Source organism: Crassostrea angulata, chromosome 4, assembly GCF_025612915.1.
Source record: "Crassostrea angulata isolate pt1a10 chromosome 4, ASM2561291v2, whole genome shotgun sequence".
NCBI classification, from domain to species: domain Eukaryota; kingdom Metazoa; phylum Mollusca; class Bivalvia; order Ostreida; family Ostreidae; genus Magallana; species Magallana angulata.
In genome coordinates, this window is record NC_069114.1 from 6,187,518 (window position 1) to 6,200,014 (window position 12,497).

Below are 12,497 nucleotides of genomic sequence, written 5' to 3' on the forward strand. Positions count from 1 at the left end.
AAATAACATAAATATCTTCCAAAGCTGACAAACTTGCATTGATATTCACAAAAAATCGTGATCATACTGACAACAGTTCATACTATTGTTTTTATCATGGATTCCTATCACAAGGAAAAACCGATCTTGTAGTTTCTTAACTTTTTTAATTATGATACTTTTTAAACTACTACTGATATTTTTCCTGCAATAATGCAGAAATTTTTTATCACTTATTTAACTGATTTTCTTTTTTATGTTTATGAAAATAACACCCACTCTAATAAAACCATGCAATCATTTCGTCTCAAAGAGTTTATATAATGTCTATAACTGCAATGTACATGCTATTTTTTTTTAATTCAAACAAAAAACTTTAGGAATAAACTCAGGGGCTGCCCCGTTATACTTGATGGAGATAGCACCCACGTCTCTGAGAGGATTTGCTGGGGTCGTCCACCAGCTAGCCATCAACATAGGCATTCTGGTCTCTCAAATATTGGGACTGGATTCTGTTATGGGTACTAAAGACCTTTGGCCATACGACTTGAGTAAATATAAACAGTACTTGTTTTTTTTATTTGTATTAAGCCATATTCATTATATTAAGATAAACTATCACTGTTATACGAAGGCATAAATTTGCTGAGTATGTTTTCAGTGAATTACAACGAGCAAGAAATATGTCTTTTATTATTTTATGGTATGAATGCGAGACTGTCTTTTCCATGGCTAAGATGTTGGTACGACTGTTATAACAATACCGTTGATGCTGTGATTACTCTGGTAAAATTTCATGAATAATTTTGAATTTGAAAGTGCGACTTATATAAAAATAGCTTTAATAAGATGCTTACTAAGACCAGAAATACACGTGGAAGTAAAATTACTTTTTGATTTGAAGGAGCGACTGTTGTACCAATAGTTATAATGTTGTGTTCTCTGCCATGGTGTCCAGAATCTCCGCGATTTCTAATGCTTACTGCAATGGATGAAAACAAGGCTGAAAAAGGTCAGAAGCCAAATAGTAAGGTTTGACTTTCTGCAAATAAAGATTACATAATGGGTATAAAGTATCTAATGTTTTATCATTTCAATGAGTTATTCTATTTGTTTCAAAGTATTGCATATTGCAAAATTGTTTTCTTTTTTATTACGATAAAACATTTATACACGAAAAAGATGAATATTTCATTACTTATTTGATAGCTCTAATCTGGTTAAGGGAAACTGAAGATGTAGGAGAGGATATGGATGAAATGAAAAGGGAAGCAGAGACGCAGACGAGGATGCCAGAGGTAACAAAAGATGCTAATTGCGAAATATAATACTCGACTAATATAAAGAATCAATATGAGAACAGTCATATTCGTCATAATGGATAAAATTATAACTAACAGTAATAGGTATTTTTTTAAAGACAGTTTTGTAAAAAACGTGTTTCTCTCCCTATTCCAGTTTGCTTTCATGGATTTGTTCCGGAACAAATTTTTCAGAGAGCCGTTGACTATAAGCGTAGTTCTACAACTGACACAGCAGTTTAGTGGCATCAACGCTGTAAGAAATGTCTATACAAATTCACCATGTCGAATTCTACTGTAGAACAAAATTTCTTTTGGGTTTAACAATTAATGTGATATATCTATCAACGATAAATTAACAGACGTTATTTTATTTTATTCTTTCAATTTTGTAAGTATTTTTCTAACCATTCAGTATTTACAAAACATATTTCTTCCATTTCAATGTTGGACTAGAAAAATTAAGCAGTGCACATGTCTTCCTTTCATATCCATTTAGGTGATATATTACTCCACCGAAATTTTTAAAACAGCTGGTTTAAGTGCACATTGGCCTGAGTATGCTACCATAGCAACAGGAGGGGTCAATGTCGTTATGACATTAGTATCTGCGTTCCTTATGGATCGAGTCGGACGCCGTACCCTCCTGTTAGTCGGAGTGGGAGGGTTACTGATCTTCAGTGCTATTCTTGCTCTGTCTCTAATACTTATCAAAGTAAGTACATACATTGCTCGTAATTAAATTTTGGCACTTAAGAACAAGCAAGCAAAGGACTATATATGATATGGGCCTAAAATGGCCCCCTAAAATGAACATCATCATTTTACTGTAATTCTTTGATTTTTTAGTTCAAATATATATGTGTTTACATAATATTCATTTGATTCAAGTGCCCACAATATAGAAATATGACATCGTAAAGACAACCTTTTCCCGCCATTTTTGCATTTTTAGCATAAAACAGCTTGTTTTCAAGCAGTTTTTCTTTCAGAAAACATAGAGCGCATGCTTGAACAAACAAAATATTTTAATCAGAGATGTATCTAGCCAAGACTTATAAGTGACAAAAAAAAATAAATCTTGTTCAAGCATGCGCTCTATGTTTACCATTCGTAAAAAGATAAGAAAAATGTCAATTTTTGACTGATTTTGATTGAATTCTAAAAATAGCGTCACTTCTGACGTCATATACTGCCAGTGAGAGCAAAAAAATCAAATAAATATATGAAAAATATATTTTATATCAACTCTTCTAAAAAAGTTTTTAATGTACCCGAAACACTTAAAAAATGGCGAATTATGGGGGCCATAATTATGTCATATCATATATAGTTTTACTTAATGATTAACGGTAGTAAAAATTAATACATTATTAAAGAAAGGAGTTTTGTTGGTCTTATTTATTTTTATCAAATGTCAGACACCTAAAACAGATTTGTATATAAGATTTCATTTATGTTTTTTACTATCTATAAGCCTAGATGGAATGTATGATTTGAGAGGTTGTCAGGTAAAAGATAATTTTAAACATGAATTATTTAGAGAATGCAATCGGGACTGACGTTAAAACTTGATATTTACGGGCTATTCAAGATAACCGATATCCGATGTAATGATATCCACCTGTACTTTAGTTTCTGCGCAGTGCATTAAATGTTCTTGTTTATATATCATGCGATCATTTTACTATTCCTTTAACGATATCCATTTTTACTGGATGGTTGTTAACCAATTAAAAGCTGTTGATAGCTGACATAATTGATTATCTACAAAGGTTTGCGTCACGAATACATGTTTTTAGTCCACTTGTACTTAAACATTTTAAACTTTCCTAATCTAATTCTTATAGATTCTGTATGTACGTACACGTTTGTTTTTTCAATTTCTATTTTGTAAACTTTTAACATCTTTGACATTAATAAATTCATTTTCAAAACTTAATACAGAGTGTCTTTGTGTATAGACGTTTGCGTTTGTGTAAAGAAAATACCAATCCCTCTTCCAAGGGGGAATGTTGAGAAAATGCTTAATAAAAAATGTAGGATGTATGCAGTAAAATCAAGTAAAATGGCAGTTATATCATAACTTCCCTTCATATTGGGATTCAAAAATTTGAACAGAAATATCAGAAATATACGTGGATTCATATTTAGAACATAGTGGTAAAAACTTTTTAAATTTAGTCAAAGCAACCTATTAATTAAATAGAAGTATGTTTTGCCAAGATCCGGAAGAATGTAAGAGATATCCCTAAACTAGACAGGTTACAATTTTTTTTTAAAAAAGTACTTCCTGTAAATATAATTTCCATAGTTAAAGTAAGCATGTCGAAAGTATTGTTTACTTTATCCATACCAAAACATATGATAAGGGAATCCACGATATATTGTGGGTGCAGCTGATAATGTGTCCAGGTTGTGTTTGATAGATATAGTACCATGGTGGGAATTAGGGCGAAAATTCATAAATTGATAAAAAAAGGTAGTGAAAATGAAGGCGTTTTAAAGAGCTAGAGCCACGAAGCATCAAAATGTGCCTTAAAATTTTCACAAAACTCAAGTTTGAAACAATACAAATTGTAATTACTTATAATGTAGGGCACAATATTCTGCATCTAGGCATATGAATTTTTTTCACTTCGGCCCCACCGTTTAGCACATGCGCATCATCAAACATACTATGATCGTTAAAAATAGCTGAAAATTGTAGATTTTACTGCAGTATTTCCCAATTTTGAATGTGGCCACACTTGAGTACCTCTTTGAAACTTTTAAAACTGAGAGATATTGCATAAATGCTTCTGCCTGCAAAATTTCGTAGAGGTACTCAAGTGTGGCCAATGTGTATTTTACAAATTTTGAAAATTTTAGTAACAGAAAATAAAACAGACCACTCTATTTTAGGGTAATTATTTGCTTCCTTTTTATTGAAATTTAATTCATAATGATAAAGAATTATTTGTGATTATTTACAAAATCCTTATTTTATTAAATATTTGAGGAAGAATTGCATATAAACTGAACTTTACCATGTTTTATCTAGTAATTTTATACTGTGGATTCATGCTTACAACGTGCATCATCAATGACGTCATAGTTTGACGTTTGCGACGTCAGTTGAATCTGTACATGGATTCTTGAGTTCTTTCAGTATTTTGCCAATAGAATTTACCAGTAAAGTCTGCATTTTTAAAAAGCATTATTTCTATGTACCACGGTAATATTCAATTTCAGTAAAGTATGAGATACATGAACATTGCTAACAAACAGAAAAAATTAAATTGGCAAAGTTAACATTGTACGTACGTAAGTAAATATATTCCTATACATGTACCTTTATAATTTTAGAATAAGCGATAGCATGTATAAGTAGCTAGTTGTGGGTTTTTTGTCAAACGGTGAAATGCATTAAACGAAAGGAAAGATGCAAGCGATTTTTTTTTACACAAGTACGTGTTCCTGAATACCGCGGGAGAAAGACAGTCGACATCACGTGTAAACATGTAGGCCTACATATATGATAAACTTAACTTATTCCGTCAAAAAACCTGATTATTTAATTCCTAAGTACAGCTGTAATTGAATATTAAGCCATCGCCCCTTGTATAAAAACATTTTGCCAATGCATACGTCTTTTCTTTATCAGCCACTGTTGATCAGTGTTGATTCGTCGCGTGGTCAATGTATTTCCGGTGAACCGTTACATGCAGTTACACTCCTTTCTTAAAAGATCGATTGTGTCCGTTTCGATGAAGACGGCTTTTGGTAAACACAGCTTAGAATACTTTATTAGCATGTGCACTATATAGAAGTCTAATCCTAATTGCGATGTCTTTGTTGATCATTTGTCCAATAAAATAAAAAATACACCCTAAACGTGTGTACATCGGTGACTTACTTTTGCCTATAAAATTCTCGATTGAAATTATCTTTGATCAATTTATGCGTTAAATTTAATTAAAATTTTTCTTGTATTGCATATAAAAATAAATTCAGATTGCCGGGCCCTTTCTCTAAAAAAAAAAAGTGATGAGTACAGAGAGATTTAAAACGGTATTTGTTTCCATTCAACCACCCCCCCCCCCTTCCCTACCCTCTGAAAAAATGGATTTACGGCCGGGTTCATTACAAATCTATACAAATGATAACACAAATTCTACATGCTTGCTATGAATTCGACTTTTCAAGACAATTTTACGACATTATTTATGTGCTACTGCTTGATGTTTTAAATAAAAATGTTCATTTTAACCTATCTTCGCTTCAAAATAGTAAACCCACATTCTCTCTCTCTCTCTCTCTCTCTCTCTCTCTCTCTCTCTCTCTCTCTCTCTCTCTCTCTCTCTCTCTCTTACGGATAGCTTATCACTTGGAACAATTCTCAAAAGACATGAATATCACTAGAAAAAATGAAATGTGAATGAATAGACGTTATGGCATTTATAAGGAATAATTAACTCATGAGAATATTTTTAAAGAAATCGATATTCTTTTTTCAGTTAATTAATGAACATTAAAACACTGCTGTAATGTCATTCCCTTGTTCCAGCAGTCAAAATTTTTACTTGTGACAGTCCGATTATTAAAGAGCTTCTTAATAATACTGTTATTCTTTAAAATCGGACTGTCTCAGGAATCAACAATGATATTCAATGGAGTGATTTAAGTACGATATATGCCTCAAACACTTATGTATCAAAAATATCACAGTTCTCGGCCCTATAACGGGCCTCGAAACTGTTTTATATTATTTCATACAGAACTGCTTTCGGCATACTAGTATATCCATTACATATACACAGTCGCTAAAAGGTTTTATTTTTCACTTGAACAGTTCGTGAGCGGTGAGCGCACAGTGAGTGCACTCTAAACGAACGCGGTGAGTGCACACTGAGCCGAATTTGGATAACGCTTATGAACGGTGAACTGTGAGCAAACGCAGAGCGCAAACGCAAGCACAAAGTGAACGTTGAACGATATATGTACTCTATGTGAACGCAAGATAAACGATTTATTCGGAGTGCCCTGGGAGGTAATTTTCGTTGGTAATCAGGAAATAATAACAATAAACTACATGTTTGTATTGTTATAAGCCTAAATATAATATTATCTGACTAAACAATAAGTGAACACAAAACGAACGCAGTGAGCGCAAGGCGAAATCTTTGTGAACGCACGGTGGGCGTTTTGTGAACGATGAGCGGGAACGGAGCGGAGAGCGCAAGTGAACGCAAGGTGAGCGCACATGAACGCACGGTAAGCCCACGGGAAAATGGGAAAATAAAACATTTCAAAGGATTGAACCCTGGCATCTAACTGCTGTAAAGCACCAGGATTGGGTGATAATATTGAAGCCTTGAAACAAGTAAAATAATCATGAAAATAATGTACACAGACTTTTACAGTAATGCATCAAAATTCGAGATTACATATATCTCTATTAAATTCAATTACCGTATCTCTGTCATATTTATATATTTAATTTTAATAATTTGTTATTACATTGGTAGAATTCAATGATTAATCCTCAGTTATACACTGCGCATCATCAGCATTACTTCAGGCCGTTTCAAATTGCAGAAAAAAGAACTTTTAACACACCGACATATTTAAATGTACCGCTGTTATATTGACCTTCAGCACTGGTCCCTGTAATATTTTTGAAACTTTATTGTAAAAAAGCTTTTCATGGTATTTTCATCAATAAATTGATTTTCATAAATTAATTATAATGTCTACATGATAATTTATTTGTTTTTTTTGTTTATTTCATTAGATTCAAGTCATACGTAGTTTTATCATTTCGTGACGTTACTTAACAAAAATGACGTCTGTTCTACATTTTTCATCAAAACAATGCCATATTGTAAACTCCGTTTATAAAAAAGTATGATAGATATCGAAAAAAGAAAAACAGTTATGAAAAGCTAAGATTCTACCCTATATTATACCAAAATATGGTAATTTTTAATGATAGGGCAATTTTTGATGCTTCGTGGCTCTAGCTCTTTATTAAGGGCAAACATATACTATAACAACACAATTGTTAAACAAAGGTGTTGAAATTCCTTTTTTTCTCATAAAGAATTCAAAGATAAAATATAAAGGTAAAAAAGCAGGTGTTTAAAGAGAATTTTGAAATATGTCCATGCAACAACGCGTATAGTCAGATTGACATAATTTTTGGAAGAGGATATCATATTTCTATAAATAAATAATCATAGTGAAGCCATTTTGTCAATTAAATTTAAGTCGGACGTTGTTGCGTAGGTAAGCGATATACACCTATTTTCTCTTTGTACATTACCTCACTATAATAGAAGTCTTTCCACTACAGTAACGAAATGTTTGCAGAAGTCTTGTTCTATGTTTCACTTATGTCGTAGTATATTTTTAAACATGTTCGAGATTTAGTCATTGCCTAACAGTATTAAATGATCCTTAAAAACCATTAAATGTTTTTTTGTTTTTCACAGGAACTGAACATAACAGTCGTATGGCTGCCTTACCTAGCTATCGTGTCTGTGATATGTTACATCATTGCATTTGCCTCAGGTCCAGGTGTGTTCAGTAAAATATATTTTAATATTTCATCCCTATTAATTTCATTCATGATTCACATAATATAAACATGTTTCATATTTCAATATACACTTTCCAAAAAAGTGTCCCCTGGCAACTTCTCATAGTAAAAATAGATTTCTCACAGAAACCTGGGTAGTTGAGGAACATGCAACATTGTGTTCAGTCTTTGGCGGATTTCAAATTTTAATATTTACAACTTTAATGTAATATTTTAATGGTAAGCAAAGATTTTAATGCTAGTTTTCAAATTATAAGCAAGAATGCAGTGCTCACAATTTTTTGTTATGTAATTAAGGCTCATGTTAGGTTATTGTTTACATCTAGGTTGTCAAATAAAAAAAGTAGATTATTTATGATAAAATAAAAAGCGATAATCAACATTAGAAATTGATTTAGTTCATAATAAGCCTTCATATAGAAAAGTTTAAGGTAAACATATTACATTGAAATGTAAGATCTGTAAGATGTTCGCGTATATTAAAACTGAAGTCAAAATTTGTACTGACCATTTGTAATGACCATTTAATAAAAGGACTATGTGCGGTATGGTCAAATATCTACCCCCGATTTCAACCAATCTTTAAATAGTATCGTATAAAAATAAAATCTTCACAAATCGTTGTATAGAGGGTGCCTATAACTTAAATCTTGATTTTAGTCATCATTGTTCATTCGCTGTTTATCTATGACGTCACTTAAATGCCCTTATTCCCTCAAATTTCCACAAAAATGAAAATATTCTCATTTTTGCTCCATATTTTTCATTCGGAAGTAAAGACCGCAGGTCTGCTCAAGTGCGATTTTAACATATTTTTTTTTTGTCAGATAGTTATACACATTATATTTAAAAGTGGTACTTGAGCAAGCCTGCGCTCGATGTTTCTCAGTCGAAAAACCATCAATTTATCAAAATAATGCAATCTTCATGACGTCATTTCTACATTATGACGTCACTGTGGTGATAACTTTTTACACCTTTATTTCCAATATGATTTTAACTATCTTTCCCCTTCTTTTTAAACCTCTTTTTAAAATTTTGATTTTGGGGGCAAAGAATGCATAAAACCGCTCATAGTCCTTTTGTAAACAGTCAAATTTAAAGAAAATTGTGATTATGCCCGTTTAAAAATCTATTCCTTTTATTTACATTGTTCGAGAATGAAGCTACCAATTAAATGAAAGAGAAATGTTTAATCAGTTGCAAATAAAGTTTATCACAATACCTAATGTTTGATAGCAATAGGAAAGTTATTTTTCCCCTTTTTGATTTTGAATGAAAACACTTTAATTAACTCTATGTAAAATGTACATTTGTATTTTAATTTTATCAAATCATACTTTTTCGTAATGCCATATTGAAATGATAAATATTAGTTTGATTATCGATGAAGGTAAACTATAACATTGCAGTCATTTCTCAACGAATTAATCTCTCATTCTTACTTCAGGATCAATACCTTGGTTTATGGTCGCTGAGATCTTTTCGCAAGGTCCGCGATCAGCGGCAGTTTCCGTGTCCACCATGGTAAACTGGTTCTCTAACTTCACAGTTGGACTAGTTTTCCCTTTATTGAATGTAAGTATATTTTATACGGCTGTGTTTAAAATTTTGATTTCAACGTATACGTGGGAAGAAAAAGGGTCTTGCATGATCATTAATTACAATGTTAACACGATTATATGGGTCATTCTCAAAAAAGGTGGATTTTTTCAAGTACCACTTGTTTAAAAACAAAGTACTCACAACCAGATTGAATTTATCATAGTTTGTATCGGGCATATCATGATGTTTGGTTGCTAAAATATGCCAACAGTACATCAAATGAAAATCTATAAAAATATGATATTTACAACCACATGAAAAGAAAACAGTCTTTGGTGTAACGCATAAGAAATATTCATAAATTTCATTAAATCTTATTGTTCATGCATTTGGTTTGGTGTTAAAGTTAAATTTTTTGAAGTTTTTCTTGAACTTAATCATAAAACAAGAATTTGATAATGTATTTTCCTTAATTTTTCATATTTGGCTTGTGAATGAGAAATATGCATCTATCTCATGACATTGTATTGCACACTGAAAACTTCTTCTCCATTTAATGTCTGATTTTTTTTTGGGAGACACTTGTAAGTGACATGAAAAATAATCTTAAGTGAAAAAACCTCAATATTTCTTGAAAAATCTTTGAAAATAAAAACAAAATAAGGGATGTTACACTAAAGACAATTATTGTTAGTCCAGATGTTATACCAAGGACAACCTTTATTTAAACACAAAAATATCAGATTTCAAAATAGAGACAACTGAATGTTTTCATAGCTATAACTTATGAATGCATATATTTAACAGTAATCATTATCAATGTGCATAATAGTGCCCCTAAAGTCAAATTATTTACACAATTTAGTTCCAGTATGTTTCACCAAGGACACTTATGCTACACCATGGACATTGTCTGTTATAAGAATCAAAGTTTTAATATTTCAATTTGTTTTGAAAGCTTGAATGTATTTTAAATGAATTCAAAATTACCAAATGCACTTTTCAGCGGATATATTATACATGCTACTGTTATTCTATACAAGTTCAGGCGTAAAATTTAAGTTTGTTATACAAAAGACACAACATGTTACACCATGGACACCATTTTATCTAGTTGATGAATAATTTTAGTATTTTATTATACTACATTGCATAATCTGTCATAAAATGTATTTATACAATACTTCTTTTATTAATTTTTCTATCAGAAATACATGCATGGGAATTGAAATACTCCTTTGTGTAAAATTAAAAGTCCTTGGTAACACATATTGTTTAAAGTCAAATAATATTTTTTAGGGAAAATTTGGCTTAAGCTGTAAGTCCAATATCAAATTCAATATTAATTATACTTGAATTGATAAATTTGATTTGATTTGACAATGCTGAATTTTTTTAAAATGAATATTTTAGGTCATATGTCCTTGGTGTTAATTGTATGTGTCTTTGGAGTAACAAAATATTGCATGATTGAGAAATAATCTAGATCTACAGCAAACAGATGCTTCAACATTATATATAAGCATAAACTAACAAATGTGATACATTGTGATATATTTATTGAATAATTTCATCATATCTTTCCCAAAAAAATAAAGTATGTAAATTATAGTCTCTGGGATAACAGTGATAGTATATGGTGTAACTTTTTGTTCTTGTTACACCAAGGACTGTTACACAAAGGACATATTTATGAATTAACTTGTCTCTGCTAAATAATTACTGCTCCCTCAGAGTAAAAGAGCATATTATCTGCTACAACAACACATAGCAATAGTTTGTCTGTTTTCCAGGATGTCTAAATATTTCTTTTTCCTAAGTATTTCCTGTTAGCCCAAAGACAATATAAAAAGTTACACATTTATTTCTACTTACTTATCATTATAAAAATTGAGTAAATTTCATCTTCAGCTATTTTGTCTTCTATCATTGTTTATAGCTATACGATGGGAATAAGGAGGTATCAATTATCTTTCAAATTACTAAGAATAGCAACTCTTACACACCAATATTTTGTTTCGTTACACCATGGACATAAAAACATGTACAGACAAACTCGATCTCGCTGAAAATTATTGTTCATATATTTTCTTCGTCTTTTTGTTTGAGAGAGGTATTTTACTTACCTTTTATCTCTTGACCCTATTATTTTAATAAAAAATGGTCTTACTACCTTACAAAACCTATTTAAAGTCACAAACTCTGAGTGGGAACAGTCAAATAATGTGAAAAAATCAACTTATAAACTTTCTAAATTTTAAGATTTTGTTAGAATTAACTGTTTATGTGCCAATATGTATGCTAATATATATCCAAAGGTAGCATAAAAGTGAAACTTGGCAAAAATCAAGGATTATACTTTCTAGTGCCCTTGAACAACCCAATACCACCTTTTTTGAGAATGACCCATATGCACGTACCGTTTCTCTTCCGTTGTCATAATTTCATCTTTAATAGACATAAATCACATTCAATAACAAAATAGCTGTTTAAGAAATATTGTTGACCTGTATTTTACCAACATATATAAAGTAATATTGTTCTCATTCACTTTGTAAATTGAATTGAAAATATACATTTTCAGGAGCTGGCAATTCATCAATACTCCTTCCTTCCGTTTGTGGCGCTGCTGATTATTTTCTTAAACTTCATATACAGAAGAGTCCCAGAGACAAAAGGGAAAACCTTTGAACAAATTTCACTGCTGTTTAGAAGGCCTGACATGATGGTTTATGAAAGCATTATTCAGCAAGATTCTATTAATACACCATAGACCAAGGTCCACAATAGAAATGCATCTCCGCGATTCATAAAATCTTTCTTTGTTGCATTCCAGTGTATGCATTTAGTATTAGAAAAAACTAATCTAAATTTCTTGTTAGAAGAAAAATAAAACTACTGTGTAATTGTTGTATAGGGGTATAGTCACGATTTTGATCAGATTTACCATGTCTCAATAAGACATTTCTAATTGTAAAGCAAAATCATTTACAAGTGTATTTGGAATATATTAACTTCTTTAATTCTTTAAACAATGAAAGATATTTTACCGATATATGGACCAATGTTAACAAAAACAAGGCATGACC

At 31.1% G+C, this 12,497-nt stretch overlaps 1 protein-coding gene across 1 annotated transcript; it reads left to right on the forward strand.

The window, feature by feature from the left end:
• Nucleotides 1-880: 880 nt before the first annotated feature.
• LOC128179658 (solute carrier family 2, facilitated glucose transporter member 3-like) lies at nucleotides 881-12,265 on the forward strand. The gene is made up of 7 exons (XM_052847169.1): nucleotides 881-991; nucleotides 1,189-1,277; nucleotides 1,438-1,536; nucleotides 1,780-1,995; nucleotides 7,757-7,841; nucleotides 9,314-9,441; nucleotides 11,993-12,265. Exons 1-7 carry the CDS (start codon nucleotides 910-912, stop codon nucleotides 12,179-12,181), a joined length of 888 nt encoding a protein of 295 aa, XP_052703129.1. The 5' UTR covers nucleotides 881-909; the 3' UTR covers nucleotides 12,182-12,265.
• Nucleotides 12,266-12,497: the final 232 nt, after the last annotated feature.